Source organism: Uloborus diversus, chromosome 1, assembly GCF_026930045.1.
Source record: "Uloborus diversus isolate 005 chromosome 1, Udiv.v.3.1, whole genome shotgun sequence".
NCBI lineage: Eukaryota > Metazoa > Arthropoda > Arachnida > Araneae > Uloboridae > Uloborus > Uloborus diversus.
Genome location: NC_072731.1, coordinates 94432948 through 94459947, shown reverse-complemented (window position 1 = coordinate 94459947; position 27000 = coordinate 94432948). Strand labels below are relative to the sequence as shown.

General features: G+C 33.1%; 1 protein-coding gene across 1 annotated transcript in view; it reads right to left on the bottom strand.

Moving 5' to 3' along the window:
• The window catches only part of LOC129226516 (3-hydroxyanthranilate 3,4-dioxygenase-like), a 66697-nt gene that overhangs the window by 28196 nt on the left and 11501 nt on the right, over positions 1–27000 (bottom strand). Inside the window, exons 4-6 of the mRNA XM_054861457.1 lie at positions 15241–15347; positions 12746–12876; positions 7085–7233 (exon numbers count right to left, since the gene is read on the bottom strand). Coding sequence (XP_054717432.1) covers positions 7085–7233; positions 12746–12876; positions 15241–15347 — 387 coding nt within the window. The remainder of the gene's footprint in view (positions 1–7084; positions 7234–12745; positions 12877–15240; positions 15348–27000) is intronic.

Sequence of the window (27000 nt, the reverse complement as noted above, 5' to 3'; positions counted from 1 at the left end):
GGCAAAATTAAAAATTTGGAGATAACCAGTACACATTAGGGTGTCCCGTCCATATATGAGAAAAAAAAATGAGCTACACTATCACAAGAGGTGTCAAAATTTGCGAAATTTTTCACAGATCACGAAAAAGGTATAAAAAAATGGAATTGCGTGTCATCTTGAGGGCTCTACCGCTCTTTGAAGTTTTTCATATTTTACATTTTTGACAGACCTAAACAATATGATTTAAAAAATACAAAAATAAAGTTCAGAAAGCATTTTTTTAAAGAAACTAATGAAACAAAGCACAAGAAAACAAAATAAACAAACTACAGTTTATAAATAATGACAAAAGTTTAGAATTTAAACTTATTTTTGTGTCCAAAATTTGGCATTTCTGTGCGAGATTGCAACCTGGTTCTAACGAAGCCATCTCTAGAAGTAGCGTTAGTAACAATTTGTAAAGCCTGTGTTATTAATTTAACACATCTTTCCACAGATTGTGAGTGGCAAGGAAAGTCAACGATTTCTAAGCTATTATCTTTTGCCATAATTTGAAGGTTCTCGTTAGAAATATGTCGAAGAACACCAGTCAGGTGGTGCTGTAACCTGACACTCTTGCCAGACAATTATTTCCGTATAATCTTTAGCAGAGAAGTTAATTTTTGGTGTTTTTAAATATTCTGCGTTTAGTGCTACTTTCAGCCTCTCTAGCTTTTTTTATTCTTCGTAATGCTAACTCCCGAATGTGCTCCCTATCATCAAACAACATACTGACCAGCAGGTTTTCTGGGTGCGCAAAAAAAGCATTTCTTTCGATAACAGAATACACAACAGATTTCAAGTTTTCGGGTAAAAATCGAGAGTACACAATCATTTGAGAAAGATGTTTGGCTGCTTCCTTAAAAGATGACTTTTTCTTGATTAAGAACCAAACTGGAGCCTACACTTTAACCACGTAGTTAACAAGTAATCGCAAATTTTCTGTTGGATTAAGAGTACTTACATAAAGTCTGAGTATACGATTATCGAGTGCGCCATTTTTCCAGGTTGGCGATTTGCCAGCTCAGGACTACAGAAACCAGTTGATACAGCTTGACAAATCTCATAAAGATATTTTTGATCCGTGCTTAGTTCATCAACCACATTTTTCGGCAAATTAGGCAAATTACCATCCACCGCGCAAAAAGACAATGTCATTTTATTTTCACAACCAGCTAACTGTTTTCCAATAGGTTCGGAATATTCTTTAGGACCCAAAGTGCAACCATCTAAGGTCAAGAATAAATGACGAAGGGGTAATTCGTTGGCATGAAGCATACACACACACCATTGCAATGGTCTTTCCAAATACTCCTCTAAATATTGAATCACGCCACCCTTCCAACCGGTGTTTATTGCAGTTCCGTCACATCCAACGCAAATCACGTCTTCTTAATTCAAGCATTGACCTTCTAATAGAGCTGTAATCGAAGTTAGAATTGCCTTTGCAGTGCCACGACTTGGCGTTGTGTGTCCCAAATAAATTGATCCGGGTTCTGCTAAAATTGAGATGTGCTCTTCTAAAATTTCTTTGCGATGGTAACGAGCTCCTATTTTCTCATTTATCAGAGTCTTGTCTTTACGTCCATCAAAGTAAATGCTTTTTATAACAATACTTCCAATATCTTTGGAAGCTTCTTTCCGAGCTTTAGCTACAGCTCTGTGGATTTTGTTTTTATCAACAACTAGAGTTAAATCTTCTTTTGAAACCAAGCCGACATCAGCTAAAACTGCAGAAGCAACAGCAGCAGCAGATCGCGTCGACAAACCGTATCTATCACAGACCTTAGCAACTGTTGGCAAGATCAGTGTATTTTTATTTGTCGTTGAAGTTGATGGTGTCCCTGTAGAGGTCGTATTCGTCTCTGTTATGGGATACGTTTCTGGAGAAAATTCACGCATCGAATTGTCATCAAAATTTGCTGAGACAGAATCGTTATTTTCAGTAGAAGATTTTTTTGCTGCCCTTTCAAGTTTTCTCTGCTGTTGTTTCATTAAGCTAGCTGTTTCTTTCTTATCGACACCTCTTATCACCATTTTCCTGTCATTTCTTTGATCCAACAAGAAACTTCTCTCATTGATGGGAACTTTTTTAGGTTTTAAACACGAACAAGACTCAAATACAGGGCACTTACAAGCCGCAACGTCGAAGAGCTTCTCAGATGACTCTAAAAAGCACTTCAGTTTATTTTCAAAACTATCACTCCGTTTGCTTCTGGGGTATCGTTTCAAACTGACGTACTTTTCGAAATAGAATTTTAATAATTGAATTACTCGTTCCTTAGTTACGATTGGAATTGAAGCTTTTGTCCAAATACTGTTGATTTTTTCAGAAACAATCGTATATATATCTGAAATGGAAGGGTCCTTTCCATTATGCATACATTTCTGTTCGCTCCTGACAAATAAAATAAATTTTTTGACGTCTTTTACAGTAGGTAGCTGCCGATCATCAAGTTTCTTGTAGGGTCCCATTATAGCACAAGTAGTCTCACTACGTCTCGAACTCATTACTTAAAACAAACAGAATCGGCATATAACACTAACAATTGCAACTGTACTTTTATAGCATTAAAATTACTTTGGCTACGAAGAAAACACCCGTGAGTCAAGCCAAGAAAGCCCTCGAAACAAGTAAAAGGAATTAGCAAGTTGAAACCAAACAAAGTCGAAGTCGTCAGTAACATATTGTTGCATGAAAATCGAGACGTGGCGCCAAGCTTCGTGGACGATTCTGCTGCGGAAATGGGGGTTATTCCCATATAGGCATTTACAGTAATAATCACCATATGTTTTTTTTTTTTTTTCTGTTCGTGTTGATATTACGAATCACGTTCTTTTTATTTCAGCTGTCGAGCTTTTATTTCACAGTAAATTTATAACTTTATTCACAGTACTTCTTTTTCAGTTGCCATAAAAATGACAATTTTTCAAAACTTTGACGATCGGTAGAGCCCTGAAGACATAGTTTTATTCTATTTTTCAAATTATTTTTGTAATTTACGATCGATTTCGCAAATTTTGAGAGGTCTTGCATTAAGAAAAACGGAAAAAAAATGTTCGGGACACCCTAGTACACATAGTAGGTGAACCCCACATCTGTCTTGAGGCAAGAGATAGTACTAGTAACCCTCGTAGGTGCTGAGGTATAGCATGATTTAGAAAAAAAAATCAACGAAAGCCTACCACCTAGGCTATACGCGTTTTACTCAAAACTTGAAAATGTCCACTTACATCCCTTTGCTTCTCACTGCCTGATATGAGCCAAGGACGAATTTTACAGGAAATACATTTGCAATTTATACATGTCTTGTAACGTAACTTTTCGTTACACCGTGATGGAGTACTCTTTAACTAGTAGAGCAAATAGATAAATAACATTCCATTTGGTATCATTTTTGAACCGTTTCACCACTGGAAGCCATATTTGAATTGGGCAGTGATAAAAGGAGTCCGCTGCCTATAATGTCATAAGCCTTATAAATGCGACTTTTACGTAATTATAAACTTTTATATAGCTTTATCACTGTATTAAAAATAGCGATAGGGGGTAAAAATCATTAAGTATTTTATTTATTATTTTACATATGAAGTTATTCAAGGAAAAATATTTTTATATTTTCACAAGAGAGTAATTCACAACTTGCTGCAATATTGCTTTTAAAAAATAAATTAAAAATTATAACTTCAATACGACAAACATTTTCAATTATTTATTTTTCAGTATTTTAACATACTACTATGAAGAAATTAGCAAGAAAAATTACAATATTCAACTACAAAAGAGCAACATATCGCAATAATGCGTGAAATAAATTTAAATCCGATAAAAAATTTAGCAGGTTGTTTGGTTTTGTTTCTTATTTGAAAATAATTGAATATTACTATACTCTTGCTGTAGTTCAAAAGGACAGATTACCTTATTTAAACTCTATCTTAATAATTTTATGTGCAACACATTTTGAATTTTCTCAATCTGTACAGTTAAATATTAATTATTACAAGAACTAATTTTTATAAAGGACGCACGTCCCCCAACTATGGCACATAGTATACATCTGAGAAACAGTTAATAGAAAAACAGAAACCTAATGTGCTTGAGATCAAAACTCTTTCTGTTAACCTTTAAAAAAAAAAAAAAAAAAAAACATATCTTAAAAATGTTAAATATTATATGTTTTCAGCGCGCTTCCGCTCAGGTTTTTTTCATTTATAGCACAACTTCATTTTTCCGAACTAGCGGGGACTAAAGGCAATCTGGATAACGAAAATCCGGGTAATTTGTATAACACATTCGTAAATAAGCAGACATCTTTTAAAGCAGAAAAAAACGCTGTAACAAAATTAATTAGGATTGTTACTCGCAAACACTTAATCATTTATAGTTCAGCTGCTGTGGTGTATTAATGGCACTCCAAATATGCCATGTTGTTTATTAGATGACTATAATTTATTGCACATCCTATGCAGGAGTTGTGTATTTAATCAAAATAAAGAGCAAATATTTGTTACATTGACAGTTTCGTTCCGTCTATCATAATTTAGAATTATATCATTTCAGTCAACATATTTTTTAACTTTAAAAATTTGATCTGGATAAGCTGGAGATCTGGATAAACGGAAGCAAGATAAACGAGGTTCTACTGTAACTATTAATATGCTTCAAAAGTACCAAGGAAAAATTCAAGTTTAGAGCCGTAAAAAATACCTGATTTCTGACACATTGATTGACGTTGATGATTTAAGCATATATAATATATTGTGTGGGTGGAAAAAATATATTGAAACTAAGTCGAAAATTTATCGTTTTAGTTCAATTTATCCTCAAAATAACCCTAGTATTTTTTAAAGAAAAATCGGCAGCCTCCCGAACTTTAAATTGAATCTCCATTATTATAGTGCGAGATTGTTTTCCAAGAATGAGAAAAATTATAAAATTTGTATTACATTTGTATTACATCATTCAAATTATATAAACAATGCCTTACCTACTCTCCTAACGTCTTTAGCATTTAACCACGATGATAAATAAGACGAAGATTGTTGAGGGTCTCTTTTTCGTGGTCTTTCGCTCACTTTCTGAATTCAACTTCAAATATTTTTTTCGACATATTTTAAAATTGATTTAAAACTATACAAAATAAGCAAAAAATATCCTGAGAACAGAGTAAAAATCAGAAAAAAAGTTCGTGGTACGAGCTAGAGAAGATACTCTTTAGAGAATGGTTCTGTTGGATCAAGATAGTGGCTCCAATTCCTAAGCCATGGGCTACGGCCAAGGGAACAGTGTAACGATTTTCCCTTAGGCCCTTGGGGTGGACTAGACAAGTTCTCGTCATTGTAAAAGCTGAGAGGAAGACATCATGTTGACAGCTTTATGAAGTTTAATTGTAGAAAAAGGACATTTGAGCATTTCCGCTGTTTTGTATTGGTGTGTACTTCCCTCAGCTTAGCTCCCATATTTCTCCTCCGAGACGAAAATTCTTAAATAAGATACAACAAATCAGCAAGTACTGGTCACTCTGAGAAAACACGTTCATGCTATTTAGTGCGCCCTCCTACTATCTCTCTCTCTGTTTATCCTTCCCACTCTTTATCCACATTAAACCGTGCAAATTTTCTGCCGGCACCAGCACAGATTGTTTTTTTTTTTTTTTTGGGGGGGGGGGCTTCTAATAACTTGTCCTTTTTTAAAAAATTAAATTTAAGCATTTATTTAGTCAGTTTAGCGCCCCCAAAATCTGGCGCCCGGAGCGCGAGCCCTGTCTGCCCCCCTCTAGTTACGTCCCTGATCAAAGGTTGCTGCGAGTCAGAAAAATTTGAGAACCCCTGGGGCATATAGGAAAAAAAATAAGATAAGCTTGAAATCTCAAAGGAAGGAAATTGTAGAAAGGCGAACTTTGATTTCAGATGCACAGGCGCCCCCAACTTTTTTGAAAGGTCGGAAATTCTCAGAACGTGAATCAGAAGGGCGGACTTAGAAGGGCGATGTGGCCCTTTTGTCCATCCCCCAGAACTGTGTAAAATATTCATCAAGTGCATTTTTTATGCATTTCGGGGCCCTTAGAAACTCCAAATTCTGTAGAATGATAAAATGCTGTTATGCGCACCTTACATCTCATGAAAACCAAATTTGCCAAGTTGTCAGACACAATTTTTCCGAATGCAGGAAAAAAAATTAAGGTCACAGTATCCTGTAGTTCGCCTCTGTGGTGCGCACCATCTCTAGGAGGCACGGTATAACTTTTAGGGGGCCAGCAGCTGTTGCCAACCTATTGTTTTTAATACACTCACAAAAAGAAATCAAACCTGTCCAGGAAATAGAAATTTTCATACTATCATCGCGACTACATTCAGGCTTGAGGCAAATCTTTTTAACAACATGACAATTTGAGAAAATTTGCTCTCTAAAGAAAGCCAATCCATCAGTAGCGGGTTTGCAGGTTTAGAAACCTGTTGCGATGCATTTTTGGGCGTGTCTCCTTTGTCCATCACAGAACTGTGTAAAGTAAACATTCATCAAGTGCATTTAGGCCTTTCGGAGCCCTTATGGTTGTGGGGGAAGTGAGCGGGAGTCGCAATTGCGATATGGTAAATCCACTACTTCCCTTCATCACATTAACATTGAATTAATACTTTACGTGTGCGGCATTTGAAACATTCATTTTCCTGTAATTTTTGTGTGAGTTGTTAAATGTAATAAAATTATCAGCAGTTACAAAACAATTATTTAAAAGATGTTTTATAAAATATGCTTTAATTTTTTAGAGCAGAGAAATTATTTTATATGAATTAATGTAATGTTTTATAACCTATAAACTGAGGCTTTAGGACAGCATTTTAAATTGAGTTATTGAAAATTAAAGGGGCAAAACAATAGCTTTATTAGAAAAAATAAAGAGGAACACAGATAAAAATCGTTCGAAAACCACTGGATTACCCTTTACCTCAAAGGTAACATATTTCAGTCATTGACACGTAATACATCTTAAACAGATACATATGTCAAGATATTTTTCTTTAATTGGGCATTTCAGGAAATGAAAATAAAAGTTATAATTACTCTTGATGCATAAACTCCTTCAAATAACGTTTTCTTCCCTTTGGTATCCAAATGATGTCTGTGCAGTTTTAACCATTCATTAAGGGAGAAAGGAAGTTCTAATTGGCGCTGGATATCTTGAGGCACTGGCTTATCAATGGGAATCGTGCCTGCGAACGAACAAATTAAAACAAACTAAATAAACTTAGGTTTGAATAAGATAAAAATTAAGAAAATTTTTACGTGAAGGCACCTAAGAAGCAATAGGATGTAAGTGAGAAAACTAAAAATTCGTGGGGTTTGGGATAAATCTAATCTAACAGCCTCAAAATGCAATGATTATGATCTGCGTCAGGTAAGGTTTGCCCCAACTGTAGTAAAAATAGATGGAGAACCTGTTCTTTGTTGGGTGTCAAAATATATTAAAGCTTGACCACGGAAAGATATCTCATGAACTCGTAGCGGAAACAGATCACTACATTTTGTAATAGGTTGGATCTACGAGAGAAATCTACGCAGAATTTACTGTTTGCGCGTTGTTGCTGATTCTACCGATTACAAAACGAAGTGGGCCGTTTTCGCTTCCAGTTCACTGCAACTCCGTAGTCAAACTTTATTCATGGCCTTGGGAAGTGCTGCAAAACAGCCTGTTTTCGGAAAACTTTTGAATTAAAGCCTACCTCAGGTTCAAAAGTTAAATGCCTTCTACTATAAACTTCAAAAAATCAAAGTACATCCTTTTGATTCGCGATGTCTCATATATATCTGTACAAAAATGTGCTTATCCATAAGAAAATGCAAAACCAGGAGGGTATCACTCCCCTTGCAGAGCTCCTGGTTTTTAAGTCCTTTGTGGCGTGGCCAGGAGAGAGAAGAAGGGTCCACACACCATGAGACTCAAAATTATATGTATGAACACACATGTAAAAGGCCTAAAATTACGCTTTTCGACCTTTAATTTCGAAAAATTTCACCCTCCCCCGATGAAACAGCTACAGTTTCTATCCTAATAAGTTAATTTTGAAAAGAGCTCTGTAATTAACCAACCTTCCGTGTTGAGACACTCTCCAAGGGCACATTTACGGGGGAAAAAGAAACTTCTCCCCAAATTTTGGAAAAATAGTTGCTTTTCTCGATTTTTTCATAAAAGCAAAAAACGCTTTTATTTTAACTGATCAATGTTAATTTATGTCAATATTACATAGAAACGTAATTTAAGACGATCTTCCATGATGTTACTGGGCGAAGGTTGGGGAATTTAAAAAAGAGTAAGTAGTATGTGAAATCAACCGCACCCTCCCTTGAGTACTTTCTGGATCAGTCCTTGCTGCAAAGGTTTTCCACATACGTGATTAAAAGTTCTAAAAGGCGAACAGCAATTAAGAATGCACACACATCATGTATTCATACGTCAAAAATGTATACAAGTCAAGGATAGTCAGTTTACTCTTTCCGGATAAAAAAATAAAGTTTTAATAATTGAAAATAAGTATAAGTTTACTTTCTCTATGCAACTTGGAAATCAAGGTGACCTGTTTTGCTGAAAATACGTATTCATTATTACTTTGTGCACGTCAAGCGTTTTTATTTCCGCAAAACATTATAATTTTTAGGTCCGAAACCATTACTTTGATACAGTGTTGGATAGGGTTGGTGATAAGAGGAAGTCACTACTAGGCCTAAGTACTGACAATATGAATGCAATCCTGAGTATAGTATTCACTCTATGATGTGGGGGTGGAAATAAGGTTGGTCCGGGGGTTCTCCCCCCGGAAGATTTTCAAATTTGTTGTCTTAAAAATGCATTTTGCTTCATATTTTTCAAAACTTGCAATTCCACTTTGGATGTCACCCCCTCCCTCCCAGACGGAGGACACCCGGGGCGGACCGTACACCCATCCCCCCGTAGTGACGCCACTGCTTGAAGATCAAAATATGTTTGCACTAAAAATTTATTTTTTTACCTAACACTTTTGAAAACAGTTTTGTAATTATTTAAAATGTGGGCTAGATCTCCAAGCGCAAGCAAAATTCAAATTGTGATGTCTCCTTCATTTGTAAACCTCATTTCGGTAATTTCGAAGTATGTCCGTGGCTGTTTTTGAAAGGCAATGATTTCATATTTTCATGGTACGTTTATAAAGATATCTATACTCTACTTCGGATACATGTTTTGAAACTTAGAACTCATTTATTACAGCTAAGTGAAGATCATTATTAAGATATGAATTTTTGCATAAAGCAAGTAAGAACAATTCTTTGAAAGCAAATGTGAAGAATGTGCCGCACTATACTTTAAAACTTTTATTAGACTAAAAAAATCATTAACTAGAACAATATTTTTTTTTCTTCTTTAATTTCCTTCAGCGAACTTTTTTTTTTCTTTTTTTTTCTTTTTTTTTTTTTTTTTTTTTTTTTTGAGCCGCATTTCTATTTGTACCGTTGCAAATCTATATCTTGTAAATCGATGCAAATAAAATGAATGTCACTTTTGAAAATTAACATTTTATTCATTCAGTGTTATTAGTTTCTTTTTTTTTAATGTATGCTAACTTTTAAAAATTGATACTGGGTTTAGTTCTGCATAAAATAATAATCAAATGACATGCGTAACTAAAAAGTATAGTTTACAGTACTGCAACAATAATGAAAATGGTACAACTGAAATAGGAATTTAAAGAGATGCAAAGTATTTCTTTATGTGCCGATAATCTAACTTAGATAATGCAACAATTGAGAAAAAGAGGGAGAATAGTTAAGAAACGAATTCACATAATAGAATAGTTTCATTCACATTTTTACTTTTTTTTTTCAGAAAAAGTAACTGAATGGCTTTTTATTATTCGAAATTCCTGTTATTTATAATATTATTGAAAAAAATTTAAAACGATATATATATATATATATATATATATATATATATATATATATATATATATATATATATATATATATATATATATATATATATATATATATATATATATATATATATATATATATATATATTCTAAAAGTTTCTCTTAATTCTCAACAGATAGCGCCACGAAAGTGAACCTAAATTGCCCATTATGCATAAAATACAACGAGCAGATCATCTGCATGCCATGATATTGCTCTAGCTCTTCCTGGCTGACATAACATTTATTATTTTGATACCCTGGAGTATATTATACATTGTTGCACAGGTTATCTTCAATTCAGTATCAACTTGATTGAATTAAAATACTTTGGTTGAATATGTAGGATGCTTTATTACATTAAGGAAATCAGTTGATGACTGAACTTTTATGTTTCTCAATTTACTGATACTTTTCATCCTAAACCAAAGATTTTATATTTTTTTTCACTCTGTCACTAAACTCTTTGCCATGCATGACAAATATTTTATTTACATTTTTGTTTAGGTATTGAAATAATTTTCCTTTTAGTTCTGTTCTCATTCTTCAAGTACAACCATTTTTTAAGCTCATATTTGCACATGAAACATTATTTCATTTTTTCACTGAGGCATAGTTTTAGGGTCAGCACACAATATATGTTTAGATGAATAATTTAAAACCTTACCTTAATACCCAAATGTAAAGATCTAATATTTGAAGAAAATCATACAAAAACGTTACGTGTGTTACCTCTTTTATGAAGCTCTAAAAAATGTTTTTTACCAAATGTAGAAAGATGAAACTTCAGGTATATGACTAACATATCAAGTTAATTTATATTATGACACATTTTTCTTTTAGCCAGCTAATTTAGGTTAGGAGAAAACTTTACTTTTTACGCGTTACGTGTGCTACCGAAAAAAATGGTCTGAGTATGGTTTTATTTTTTTCTGGGGTTGAAATTTTAATAAAAGTCTTACTTTTTAGTTTTTAACTCATAGTTCAAGTATAACATTTGTTTTAATGTTATTTCATAGTTTTTTTTTTCAAGAAAAAATTAATGATTAGGAAAAACATGGCTTTTAAATTTATCTTTATAACTATGCTTTTTTTTTTTTTTTTTTTTGCTGTCTGTGTGCTGCAAAGTATGGTCAAAATCACAAAAAAAAAGTGATGCTGAAATTGAAAACAGTTGATATTTTTTAATCTAAAAAAAGAGTTATTTTCAGTTTGTGTGAAAAAAAATATTTCAGTGTGTCAGGACAACTTTTCGTGGAATCGCCCCTTTACTATACCGCTTACATTGCTTCTTTTCCTGATTTTTAACTTATATTTTGTAGGAAAAAGCATCATATGGACCTTTTTTTTTTCAATTTCGCCTCTTACTTCCTAATATATAGCAGCCATGCATATCGCGGAAAACCTTCGATTGCTTCACCCTCTTTGGATGGACGGACGTCAAAAACTAATGGGCACTTATTCATATGTGTGTCAATTTTCGTGTGATTTCATGTAGTAGTTTTCGCTTTAGAGCGTCCATGAACAAAATCGGGTCACACACAGACAGACATTCGATTTCCAAAAATGGACAAAATGGACTCAGCACACCTCAAAACGTGCAAATCCTTCAAAATTCGAAAAATTTCATTAATCTATATTACTATCTTCTATACATTAGATATGGAAGAAAGTAAAAATAATTGTTTTGGATGTGGGCCCATGTTGAATAGTTCTCACGCGTATGTAGTCTGAGTGTTATAAATGTTTAATATAGCTTATTTAGCCATGCAAGTGCAATATCAACGTAATGTGCAGTTGCACCATTGCAGCAGTTACATCAATTGAAGGGCTCGAGGCAAGAGTGTGAATGTGATATGCCACATGTTGCCATATTTTCCGCAGGCCGATTTCCAACTTCTAAACACATTTTTAGAATTTTTCAAAGGTATTATACATTCTATATTCTGCAATACTAAAACCAGATATGTTTCTTCCAAATGACATAATCCATCGTCATGTTTATTCCAATTTTAGTTATGAGAAACAAAAATTTTGATCGAAAAGTCACTGTTTGTGGCTTGTCACATTTCTGCTCCGAGCCCTTCAATTGTACAACTTTAGGGGGCACTCTAGACACGTGTCGGAACTACTGTCCGGCAATTTCTAAATTGGTACCCTATCCAAGTAGGATAAGATTGAGATCCATGGAGTACATACCGTGAGCCTCCAGGGGCTACTTGAACCCATGAGAAAAAAGTGTTTAAAATCCGTCCTGGTCCTATAAAAATCAATGTATAGACTTTAAAAAATTTTCTCCGTGACAGGTATCAGTACAAGACAGAGGCTGGTGCATGAAACAAAGATTCTGCTATCCCCGCCTTTTTTCTGATTGAGGTTATGATTGCAAGTTGTCTAAACAGTTGTTTTTAGTGTCTGCAAACTTACACATGTAAGTTCATGGAAACATCTGATATCATCTAACACAGTAACTAATACAAGTTAGTAAAAGTGCACTGGTTGCCTTAAAATGGGGCTACTTGAACCCAGCCTTCAAGCAGCTCCAAACCACATTTCAATTTCCCCCCCCCCCCCCCCCCCCCGCTCCTTTTGGAGCTCCGTTCATAGAAAGGCGAACCAGCTGGTCGCCGCAGGTGACTATTTTTTACGTTATTTGGCGAATAGTTTTAAGTTCCAAAGAGACTTTAATAGGTAAGGTATGTACCAGGCTTGGAGTCACTTAGGAGGGAATGTAATCGATTACGATTATGATTGCTAAAATGAACATTTTTCTGTTACATACCAGGTATCGGCTTCCCAGTTCTGTGTTGTTCAGAAGCGAAGAATTCTTTAATTAGCGGTACAAGTCCTTCTAAACTATCACAATGAAACCATTTTTCGTACAGAATTTCATCACTGTCTTCGACATAATATCTGAAAATTGAAAAAGAGCAATGTATATAAATTTGTGGACAAAGTTTCTTTTCGCTTTTGCATATCAAAATAAATGTGTGTTGAGAAATAAAACTACGTTTGGTTAGTGGTGTTTTTTTCTTAATTTGTTTATTTTGTGCTGGGTGTTCCGTATTAACCAGCAAGACCTTTATTTTCGCAACCGTTAGTTCTAGATGTATACTTCCAGTTGCAAAAATGTTCAAAATCAGATGCAGAGTAAAATGTTGAAAGTTTGATGCAAAAAAAAAAAAAAAAGAGTTAAATAATACTAAATTTAACGATTTATCCAGGCCCTATGTCCCCTAACTAATGTTTATAGAAATAATCTCCACTGAAAACTATTACTGACGCAAAAAACTTGACATTTTGTGACCAAAACTCAAAGAGAAATTCGAGTTCAAAGTTTTAAGGGACCATGCAGAAGATGAGATTGGAACTTATCCCCCTTTCAGAAGAACGACAGGTCGTCAAAGTAAGAAAAAAAAGGTATTTATATTTTTCTGTGCTGTTAAAAAATAAATGCAAGTTTTATGCTATGATACACAAAAACACATTACAAAACCTCGCACAATTTGAGAAGACATATTCCATACAGAAATATGATTTTAAACACTTGTTAATCGCTATATATTCCCTCAAAAGGTGTTATTGACGGCGAATGAAAAGTGGTGTAAGTCACAAAACGCTGCGTTTTATATCTCGGTGAATATTAGTCGTACTAATTTCGATCTTTTTGTGCTGGGATTACTTTTCAATGGAGACTATTTCCTTAAATATAAGTTAGGAGACCTGCGGCCGTATAAAAAGTTTAATTTTGTAATTTTTGACTTATTTTTCTTTTCCCTTCAAACTTTCAATATCGTAACTCTGAGTCTGATTTTGAACATTTTTGAAATTGGAAGTATACATCTAGGATTAATGGTTGCGAAAATAAAGGTCTTGCAGGTTAAATTGGAACGCCCTGTATACTGATATCTAATGCTTACGCTAAATAAATGTCAATGAAGCAACTTTTTATACAGAACATATGCAAAATTGTTATGCTACTGGAAAAGAAAAACGTAAGATATCTGTAACTACAATCAGCTATCATTTCAGAAAATAATTAATGTTTAAAAACGGATTGTCAAATAACCTTTGTAAAGCGTTTATTTATTTATTTATTTATTTCTTGGTTTTTTTACATTTTCTTTTACTCTAAGTCAAAAGTTCTTTCATATTAGTATTATCAAGGGAAATCCAACGTTCTGCTCGAGATTGATATATGCCTTTAATTTCAACATAAGCTCTAATTTTAAAAATTGTGAACTGTTCAAACATAAGTGAAAAACGTTTAATTAAGGAAATTTAAACATAGCAGTGAGGTAACTTGGTCGAGAACTTTTGAATAAAAATGGTTTGTTCAAATCAGACTATTCTCTCAAAATGTAATAGCTAGGAGCAGACAGGCAGACCGAAAAGTATGTGTTTTCCATCACCTACTATTTTTCCAGCGATATTTTGAAATTATCTTAAGCCTTCTTTCATGTCTTAATTCATTTTACTTATTTTTGTGAGGAGAGTAGATTTAGAAAGACAGTTTTGAATTCCTATGATTTTATTTCCCTCCTGCCTCCCACTGCAGCGCCACCGTCGACCAACCGCCTCACGATGCTGCTCCTCTAACGAAAACCGTCTCCAGGTTGCGTCACTTACTTCCCTACACTTACACATACACCTACACACACACTCACACACATGTACGTCTACACACACACACATATACACCTACACACATACACCTACACACCTACACATAAACATAACTACCCACACATAAACATCCCCCACACCCGCCACACAAACACATGCCTACACACATACACATACCCCCCCCATACACAAACAAACATACCCCCCCCCACACACACACACACTCGTGATTGCGAAAAACATAACTTGAATTCAAGATGTCAAAGTTCAAATTATTACTTTTTTTTTGTATAATTTCTTTTTTGCTCTTTTCTTTTAATTGCAGTTACAACACAACTTGCTTATGCACCTAAACTTCTTTTGTCTACCTCCTGGCAAAATGCGAAAAATGCATTTTGAGCTTCTTGTCTGTAGGTTCCATGAAAATCAATCGGTGAGCCAAATGTCACTTCGATTAAGTGATACAATTAGAGACGCTTTATTGAAAATATCGTTAGAACGGTATCTACTCTTGAGTCATTCTATCGCTAAGTGGAATCAATTTAATTGTTATCAATCAAATACTACAAAGATTTGCATGTACTAGAGGTTGTGTAAACTAATAATTAACGAGAGCATGACAATAAAAAAATACATTTTCACTTAACGAACCTTAAACAATCTAACTCTTCTGGAAGCCTTTCTCTTTCTACAACTAAACCTATAGTGTCTTCAGAACGCTGTGGAGAGTGTGGAATTCCTTTAGGAAGAAGGAACACCTATTAAAAAATTTCAACAATTACACTTGTGAACAAAATAAGCATCATATTTTACAGTGTTTTGCGTTGTTTCCAACACTTTTATGTCTGAACCTCAGAGTCAGAACAACGTAAGTCACATAATCGCGATTTTACAGTAATTTTACAGTAGAGAGGGAAACAGTCTGTCTTGCGCATGGAAAAGATTGGACGCGTGCTCTTTTAACGCTGGTTACAAATAAGTACTAAGAATTTTGTTTTTTAGAACTACATTCATCTGTCTCGTTGCGGAATAGAATTCTGCATAAAATGCACAAAAAACTCAAAACCGTAATTTTTGGATTTACGTCAGTCTGGCTCTGAAGTACAGATATTACCGTATCTTTACATAGTATAAAAATGAAGTCTCCAAAAAGCGTCTGTTTGTTTGAATGCGCAAAACTCCAGAACTACCCGGCCGATTTCCCTAAAATTTTCACAGTATATTTCTTTTAGCACCGGAAATATTTGCAGACCAGTTCGAAAAAAAATCGATGAGTAGTTCTTTTTTTTAATTCCAATTTAGGCCCAATTTTCACGTAAATTCTCGAATATAGGGTCGAAAAATTATTTGCACATATTAATATCATGCAACATTGGAAAGGGTAGAACTTTTTGCGTTCTACGCAATGAGTTTCAATGATCTAACTTAATTACGGCGGGAATTATTCGCGTTTTTAACTCTATTTTTTTATGCTTAGCTGAAATTTAGGCACTACTTTCTTCATTCAATCTATCAATAAAAAAGTGAATCACACAATTTTCTTTTTGACACCATTAAAAAAAGTCATTTTTTACTCCATATCTATTTCGGCCAATGATCGAAAAACTAAGTTTCTATCTCCAAAGGAAAAAAAAAGGTTACAAGCCTTTTAAAATAAAGTTCGAAAGATCTCATCTGCATTCACGTTGTTAACCGTTTTAATTTTACATTTCCACGGTTACGCTTTTTAAATCCATTTTTCTCATTTTAATTTCTTAAAAGTATTTTAATAACTGTCGTCATTGTTTAGAAAGGATATTTTTCATTATGGTTTTTTTTTTCTCTTCTTTTATTTAAACATGATTATTTAATACACGTCGCCTCACTTGATATAATTTTTATTTTCACGGTAGACCGGGCAAAGCCGGGCATCGCAGCTAGTTAAATCATAAACGCTTCACAGTTGTCTGCTTGTTTTTCAATGCTGAAAAATTTTTAAATAAAAAATAGAACCGACTTCAAAAACTGCAGCTGGAAATTGCTTTAAAAAAGTAAAATTAATTTCATTCTTTCAACAGCATCTATACTACTTTTTGAATATAATTTTTGAAGTCAGCGCAAAAATGATAGTGAAAATGATGTACAACAATTTTTCATTTACATTTTTCATAAAAACCAGTCAAAATTGGAACGAAACATTTATATTGATTCACAAATTAAAAGTGTTAAAAATGTTGCATGCAAATTCTATTGAAGAACCTAGGGTAGTCTTCTGGTTTATCTACTGCGTTTGCGCCGACTTCAAAAATTAGTACAGATTCTGTTCAAAGAATGAAATTTTTTTTTACTTTTTAGAGCAATTTCCAGCTGCAGTTTTTTAAGTCAGTTCTATTTTTTATTTGAAATAATTTACTTCATTCTTTTTAGTGTACACGTATTACAAAAATAGTCCGTCACCACCACTACTCTTCACCCATTTTTCATACAAATCCTGAATATAAAAAATTTTAAACGACTGACACTAAAAACTAATCCGAATTACAAATACCAGAGATTGATAGGTCTACACTGCCGTGGATAGGTAAAGAGCACGAACTGCCATTTTTTTCATTTTTCCATTTTTTTTTTTTTTTTTTTTGTCATTTATTGTACGTTAGCTTTGTTGTACAAGCTTGCTTATTTGGTTTCCGCTGATAAAAACGTCTAATTCCAACAGTTTCCTATTTTTAGTATTGAATCTAACACACTTTTCTTACGTAACGTAATAAGAAGCAACGTTAGATAGCCTTCATTGCAGATTACTGCAGACAGGTGTTTCTGCGTTACAAGCAACGCCCTTTTCAATGCAAAGGAAATGAGCTTTTAGATGAAAAGACATCCGACAAAAACGCATTTTTGCCATCCGACAAAGGCACAAAAACGAATGCCTTTTTAAATGCCAAACGTTCTTTGGCATTTAAAAAGGCATTCGTTTTAGCACCAAAACACTTGTGTGCAGTAGTTGGCAGTTTGTGCGAATCGACGATATTTCTTACTTTGCTTTATATGCACAAAGGTATTTTTTTAACTTATATCGCTCAATAGCTTGAGAGTGGGAATGGTGAGGAAGTAAATAAGGTGATGTATTTTAGGGTATGCGAACGCACTAAATATTTTTTTCTTAAATATTCATTGCACCTTTCCAAAACTTTAGGCGATTATCAAATATGACATAAATAACACATTTTGAGTGCATATTTGTTGAAAAAAAATGATCTATAACTTTTTTCAATAAAATAGCCATATTTTTAGCAAAAACAATTACCATTTCCTTACCACTTCCAGTGCAATTGCTTTTTCACAGTTTTTAAACTTTTTGTGTCTTTCTCTGCGTAAGATACCAGAGAGTGATATGACCCTCCAATGTTGAAATAATTAACTAAAAACAGATATTGTCGATAAATGTTTCAAACATTCTCCCGAAATACGTGATTTTTGCCCCTAAATTTAATTGATCATCATTTCAAAACCACATACTGCATGTGAATTCATCAACTTTTTGAGGTTTATATCACAGTAATATGTTCAATTACTATTTTTGCAAAGTTTCAAATCTTTAAGAGTTAATACCTTTTTCGCTATAACGGCTGGCGCAAATAAAATCTTTGTAAACGTGGTTATGAAAAAATCAAGAAAGAAAGAGTAAATTTCAGTTTAAGCAGTGCATTTGAGTTTAGTAAATTTCTTCAATTTTTCTCAATAATTCATCCACTTAAGAAAGAAGAGCACTGGGGCTGTTTAAATTTCTCAGAGTCACAAAATCGATTTTTTTTTTTTTTAAATATTAGGTTGTTTTTTCACCTACCTTTACTGGTTTTCTGTTTGAGTAAGTTCATTTTAGTCATCTGCATTAAAATCTGAAAGTTCAAATCTAAGAACTTGGTTCTCGTTTCGAAAAATCTAACAGTCAAATACTTTCGGTAGCTTACACCTGAAATAGCAAATATTGCTGATCGGCAGTAATATCTGTTAACTCGCTTTCTGAAGTACACATGTTCTTCAATATCACAGTCCCAAATGATAATTTAAATGCATTAATTAAGTATGGGTGTGGTAAAGTAAGACAAAACAACGTTAGAAGAAGCACAAATTTGTAAATTACAGCAGAAAAGTGTTTTGGCGTTACAGGGAACGCCTTTTTCAATCCAAAAAATAATGAGCTTATGACAAAAGCTTTTGTCGGATGTCTTTTCATCCATAAGCTCATTATTTTTTGCATTGAAAAAGGCGTTCCCTGTAACGCCGAAACACGTGTCTGCTGTAATTTACAAATTTGTGCTTCTTCTAACGTTGTTTTGTCTTACTTTACTGTTCAGCACAAAGGTATTTATTTATCTTATGGGTGTGGTAGTTCAAATATATTTTTAATCTCAAATTACTGCATGTGTGCATAAAATATTCTGAAAAATGACGTTTCTGTTGTTTTAAAGATTATATTGCACAATTTTTATTTCCTTCGAAACTTTAAAAAAAGAAATGTAAAAAACTTCATTTATATTTTACATCTTAATTTTTTTTTTTTTTTTTTGGTTCCTTTAATCAAAAAGCTCATTTTTCTGTGTCAAGAAGAATTTTCTCACTCGTTTGGGAACTTTTTAGCTCGGTAATCATATTTTTCATTCTTCCGATAAAATCTTTAACTGCATCTATTCTTCATTTTTAATGAAAATATTCTCGCTATAATGAAGAATTAGAGCATACGTATGAGCGCAAGGGTTTCAAAGTTAAGATCGTTATTCCTTGAGTTTTGTCAGTTATATAGTTTTTAATCTATGCCTTTTACCATTAGAACAACTTTGATGCTAGTCGTAATAGTAAAAAGTAATATTGTTACTTTATTTATTTAATTCGTGATTTCATTAGAAATACGGCAGGAGAAATTATTAGCAATTGCAGAAAACTATAAGAAATAATTATGTATAATAACCTTTCTGAATATAAATGTTTTTATAAAATGAATGTAAAGTAGCACTTATGAAAAATGTATTTTATTATGTTACACTTTAAAAAAGTTTAAGTTCAGAACAAAAGAATAGAATTTTGTTTTCAATATCTATATTCATCAGATGATTTTTTTTTTTTTTTCACTTATTGAATTTTAAAGTTTATACGTTTCTGCTCTTATACCTGCTGAGTGTTATCTTTTTTATAATAATATATCACTCAGCAGAAAAATATTTTACCTCATTTTCAAGACAGACACATTAATATTTTTTTCAAATATCCTGTATGACATGGAAGAAAATATATTTTCTCCATATGAATTATCTTATTTACCACTAGCAGTACCCGCACGGCTTTGCCCGTAGTATAAAATTAAAAGGTCATTTGGTTCGCCTGTATATTTACAAATAATGGATAATGAATTTCTTGCTAATTTGCTATGTTTATTTGTCCGCCCATGTTATAGTAATTTGCTCGTCCACGATATGATAATTTAGTTGTCCACGTTGTGATAGTTTACTCGTTCATGTTATGATAATTTACTCGTTCATGTTATGATAATTTACTCTTCCATAATATGATAATTTACTCGTTCATGTTATGATAATTTACTCGCCCATGTTATGATAATTTACTCGTCCATGTTATGATAAAATGCTCGATAAAATGTTTTCAAAATTGGAATAGAAAAAAAAATAGAATTTTCGAAAAATCGCTTCGTGGTGCTCACCCCTATGCTACGAATTAACTTTGTGCCAAATTTCATGAAAATCAGCCGAACAGTCTAGGCGCTATGCGCGTAACAGACATCCAGATATCCAGAGATCCGGATATCCAGAGATCCAGACATACAAACTTTCAGTTTTATTATTGGTAAAGATACTTAAACGTTCAGAATCTCTACGCTGCCTTTAAAGTTCGTTTTCATAAATTATTCGTAATAGTGTAAAGAACCCCGAATGTATTAAAGAAGGATTTCCAGAAGGGTAAGTTTTTATAAAAATAGCTTATTCCTAATTTAGTTGTAGCAAAAAAAAAAAAAAAAATCAACATATACGTATATTAATATTTTTATATACGTATATAAAATCATATGTACGTATATTAATATTTTTATAATGCCTTTTACGAGTTCAGGAGACAGAACAAGTTTCCTGAGCCAAAAGACGGCCATGTTTTTGTTTCCCAATAAGTTTCTAAATCGTCTCTAGAACTTTACGCAAAAACTGTGATCAGATCCTAAACTGGCTCCGAAAATCAGATACAAGTTTCTATATCTGCAGGAGCCCTTGGAAAGGTACTAAAAGCATTTTTCCTTCCGTTGCTGGGAGGAATAATTTACTGCTATCACGTATAAAAGTGCGAGTCGCGCCATTTTATTCCTTTTATCCGATACACAGGTTTTCCATTTACCTTAATGGCTGCATGGTAGAGGTCTCTCGTGATGGTACGAGAATGATGTCTTTATTAAGATCCAAAAGAAAATGCCTATAACGTAGGCATCGTGCTATAAGAACTATCAAAAAAGCGTTTTCTTTTTCAGAAACATAAATCAGATGAGAATGAAATAGCTAATTGGGTGGTTTACAAAATTTGAAAAGTATTTTTGCTTAAAACATAGGATTTAAGCATTTTCTAAAAGATTCAACTACTTTAATACTTTTTAACAGTTCTTTTAATCGTTGCGCAGATTGAAAATCATTAATTATGCTTCTGAGCATGACATCACAAGTGATTAAATGCCATTCACTGATGTCACAGCGCAAATTATCATGTCCTGGCAAGCGTAAACATATAGCGCGCCAAAAACATCACTTGTGACGTCATAACGACCATGCCTTATTTCCAAAATCTTATGTTTAAAAAATTAAATAATAACTGTTTGCAAAATAAAAGTTTTTTCTGCTCCGTGTAATTTTTTATTTGTTAATTATTATCACTATTATTTTGCGTATTCTATCGATTTCAGTGACTAAAAGTAGTTCTTTTTACCGAAAGAAATAACCCCATTATATTTAAAACTTAAAAAAAAAATGTTTACGAAAATGTCAATCTATTGTTATAGCCTTTATTCCCATCTATTCTACTCAATCAGAGAGTTTCTAATAGAGAGGGCAAAATATGTTAATGTGTATGTGTTTACTTTATTTTAAATGTGAAATTAAGTTTTGTATAAAAAAAATCCTTTGATTGAAATGAAATTGAATTGAATAATACGTTTTAAATACATTTGGATGGGGTATAAAAAATCTCTGAAATGAGCTCCTGAATTTGCATCGTATTGGAAAAATATGATTGTTTATTGATACAGTTGAACTTGATTGATACGAAATGTCAAAAATCCATGAGTTTATTCGTATTAGTCGTTAATTCGTATCAACCGTGAATGACTGATTCTGTGAAAAAACGAAGAAATGCTTATCTTATATTTCGAAAATATTACTACAATACATACATTGTAATCTATAAGTACATTCAGAAAAAAAACACTATTTCTTATAAATGAATGTTTTTGGAAAATATTGAAAAAGGAAGACGATAATGGACAACCGCGGAATAGGTTGTAATCCACAATGGAGGATGAACAGTTTTATCTCCGAGTAAATTGAATTGCTCAAGTACGGGCTTCATTTTCTGTGCAAAAAATATTTAATATTTTCTTCTCGATATACAATGGGACTTCTACTACCTAAAAAAATGATAAATAATTTCTAAAAAAGGAATTTATAGTATTGAACCACGAACATTTCAAATAAAGATCAGAAATTTTTGTTCGTCTTAGCCGATACTTTCAATTTACTGTACGTATTATGCGTGAAATTTTTAATGTAATTAGATGGCAAACAAAACTTAACGAACAAAGTGCTCATTTTAGCCTTGAAAATTTAACGAACAAGATGCTCATTTTAGCCTTGAAAATTTAACGAACAAAATGCTAATTTTGTTCGTTAAGTTTTGTTTGCCATCTAATTACATTAAAAATTTCACGTATAATACGTACAGTAAATTGAAAGTCTCGGCTAAGACAAACTAAAATTTCTAATATCTTTATTTGAAGTGTTCGTGGTTCAATACTGTAAATTTCTTTTTTAGATATTAGATGGCAAACAAAACTTAACGAACAAAATGATCATTTTAGCCTTGATTTCGCATTAAACGTGATCATATTAAGACAGATCAATTGTAATTCGGATAATTTTTATCTTTTATTAGGGTAAATCTACTTTTCAAGCTGTATGATAAATTGCCATATTCGCATCAAATTTAACTGAACTCACCGTTAGTTGCTATTTTAATACAATTTTAACAACGATCTTGTACCACATCAGCGATGAATCTGCCTTGACGTCATCCTTCCGTTGCTGACAAATTCTGAGGCAGTGATCCCATTATTATCACTTACAGCCTCCATTCTTACAAGAAGAAAATTTAAATGATCCGCTTAAAATGAATTTTCCAATGACGTCAAACATTTGAAGCTCTTATATAACTGTGACTTTAATTAGCTTTTAATACCTAGATTTCAGTTTGATTCATTAAAAGTGCGTCGCGTTTAACTTATTAGAAGTTTGTTGCATCAATTTTAAACTCAAACCAAGCTTGTGTCTAATAAAGCTTTTACCGAAAAAATTTCTGAAACAGTAACCTTTTTGACAATCTCTGGGATTAGTTCTCATTTTAGAAATATTTAAAGAATTGCAAAATCAGTAAGCATGGGTGGAATCTATTTTGAGGTCTTGATCATTTATTTATTACTCTAACTCATTTTCAGGAAGCTTGCAGAAAATGATAGAAATGCTTGCAAATCAGAAAACGTTTAAGTAAAAATTAAAAACTAAAATATTAGCCGCCAAAATAGAGCAGTTTCTATTCTTTTAAGCCCTAAAGAGCTCAGAAAAGTTTTCTAAATGCATCATAAAATAGACGACTGCCTACAATATGTTTTTTTAATGTACGTACGTGTAAGAACTTTTACCTTTCCTTATGCAACTCAAGATTAAATAACTTATTCCTGATAATATAGTTACAAAACGCAGCAAAACCAGATCCACATACCCATTCTACACAAACAAAAAAGGCATTATCTTATGTTTAAAACTAAATCGCACGATACTGATAAGTCTATAAAAGATTGTTTGTAGTTTTGAGTTTAACATTTGACGTCTAACGAAAAAATTATAAATCCCTATCTCAACGACTTTGAAGCATCTCTAATTCGAAAAATTTGAGAACTTTTTTCTGTTATGTCCCGTGATACAAAATATTCTTTTTTAAAGAAAGATAACATCAGAGCCGTTTCTGCGATACGTAAATAACAGACACAGATATGCATTCTGCTCTCGATAGCTTGAAATCTTATAGCTCGAATATTCCTTTATCTCGGAAGTTTTCATTCGGTCCCGAAATAATGTATTGTCCTCAATAAAAAGTTTTCTCTATATCTCGAATTGACTTCTTTTAAATCGAAGTTTTTACGAGAGTTTCGTTTCCGTTGCATGCATAAAAATGCAGTCAAAATAAGAAAAAAAAAAGCTTTTTTTCTTTTTTAAATGCATTGCTTTACTTTTCAGCTTGTGTGAGAGGGATAATTTATTTACCATAGTGTTCCTTAATCCTCTATTTCCCTGCATTAGCCGGCCGGTCGCAAAATTTGGGGATCACCAGATTTTCAATAGTACTCGCTATGTCCTTTCCGGCATGCCGGAAAAATCGAGGTTTGGAAAAAAATTAACATTATAAGAAATATACATATGCTCAGCTTCGAAAAATAATGTAAGTTCTATACATATCTCATAATTATTAATAAACAGTTTTATCTTGTAAATATATAAACTAACAATGTCATTTGTTATTTTAACAAGAAAAATGTTATTCAATAACGAATAATTTTATAAAAATTAAAATTAAAACTAAGGAAGCATTTAAGCAGTAAGTTACCGCCCCTAAGCCAGTGCTAAAGAATTTGCCATAGCCATTCAATAAATGAAATTAACTTACTTCTCTAAAAGGAGCCTAAAACAATTTATTAAAAAAGATTATGAACGAATCGCAGTAACAACTATTGCTTCTGAATTGATTACTTTGTTGGCATATAATTAAATCCATTAATAATGACCTACCATAGATAACTAGCACATATTATATGCAATAAAGAATTTTCTCTTACTAATATACTTCCATTCTTGATTAAATAAACAAATTTTTTTAGACTGAAAAATATTCTTTGACTTGACTTATATTTTGTTAAAAAATAAACCTCGAATTATCCGGCATGCCGGAAAATTCGCGTTTTCCCGGCATGCTGGTCAACCTCGTTTTTTTTTCCGACATGCCAGCTAATGTGGGGTAATACGGTACAATGTTGCAGGATTACGAGAGAAATAGTCGATTGAACTACTTTTTGCCATGGTTGACGGTGTAAAATTTTATTGCTGGCTAAATCTTTGAGAGTCTTAGATTTTTTTCAAAAAATGAAAAAAAGGCGCCTTTGTTTTCTGGGTGACACAAAAAATCTACTTTTAGGACAAAAATACGTTTAAAAGAAATACAAACTGAAATCACGCGAAAAAAAAGGGCTTACGAGATACAAACTTAATGGCGTTGTGACGAATTTAGGATTCACCTGGCTAGCGCTGGATCTGGCGGCAAACTATTTGTCACAGACTATACTTGACTTCAATTTTTATTTACAGCAATTATCTTGTACATCATTTCAACTGGAGTAAATCCTCTTGGTTAAATAATTTATTTACAGCAATAAAAATTAATGTTCGTGGTAAACATAATGTCTCGTGAACTCCTCACGACGAGGGCTATATCCGATGCCAATCACACATTATCAAAGTCCAGCTCTTTTGAGCTCTTCACATTCGGGCACGTCAGAGCGTCCGATCTACCCGAAATCTTTTTGCAAGTCTCCAAATCTTTAATTTTGTTTTCGCCTCCTCATCAAGGGGCGTGTGTCTTGTCCGGTAATTATTTTTCATTGGACGAGTGATGGCGTGGCGATCGACCTTGGTTTAAAGAGCAATTTTCATTTGCTAGGACGTTGGCTCCGCACGGTCTACATCCTGCCTACGGTCCGCTTCCAAAATCAGACACTAAGTACTGCGTTCGATTTGGTGTTGAAAAGAGGCGATACCGTCAAAAACCTGGCCTTGTCCACCGATCTATTCAACACCCGGGATCAAACACACCAGGGGTCCTGCGTCGGTCACACGCGCCACCCTCTGAAGGTCATCTCCGCAGTTTTCAAGATGTTTTTGGAAATCGTCACAGCGTTATAAGATGCGATAAAAAAAAATGAAAGCAGTCAAAAGTAACCTCCTTTTTTGAAGTATCTCAATGAAATGTATTATCTGTAAAGATACTTTTACGTAATACTAATAATTAAATATATCCAAACTATAAGTGTTATATGACAAGAGTTCAAATAAGCTTTGTGATACAATATAATTAAATTGAAAAACCAACTTAACTTAAGCTCGAATGAGCATGAAAATACAGCAAATAGCTATTTCAAGGCTACGATGGAGCCTCTTCATCAGTGCAAAAAAAAAAAAAAAAAGAAAGAAAGAAAAGACTCAACAAACAACCAGAAAGTCGCGAGAAAATTGACGTCAACCCCGTGAACACCGGTATTTATACCAAATGAGCCAACCAATAGAAACTGACGATAAAAGACAAGTGACCAATCGGCGAAGAACAAGTCATCCCGTGGCGCACAGCCAGCGGGAGGGATAGCCAATCAGAAGGCAGGAAACAAAAAGAGGTAGAAAAAAAAAAAAACGAACAACCACGAAGAAGAAGTGCTGGAAAAATCACTGACTAGAGAATGGGAATTTTTCAAAATCTAGTAAGTTTCCCAAAAATCGAGGTCATAGACCGAAGAACATTTAAAAATAAATTTAGCAGATGAAAAATCAAAACAGTGGTCAGAAGTCATAACAATGCTGAGCGATGGAGGAACGAGCATCTTTATGTTTAACATAATTTTCATGCTCTTTCAGACGGTGCGTGAGAGCACGTTATTTTATTAATTAATTAATTATTTTTTCGCAGTAATGAAGAGAATGTATTGTAACTTTGAAACAGCTATTTGCTGTATTTTCGTGCTCATTTTTGCTTTATTTACGTTGGATTTTCAATTGAATCATATAAGTGTTATTATCTATCCATAATGTACTACTCCTGGAAAATTAAATAAAAAATATTCTTCAGAAGACTGGAAAAGGGACTTCCGATAACGCAAACTACCGATCTCTCGAACGTTACAGCCGGGCTCTTAAGACTTCGCGTTATCGACAGTTGACTGTATGACTGTACTAATTTTATGTTTCATACAATTTTTTTCCGTACAGGAAAAAAATCTATCACCATTAATTGAATGCAACATTTATTCGTTTGCGTTGTAGCACATATTTTCTTAAAGCATTTTTTAAGCACTTT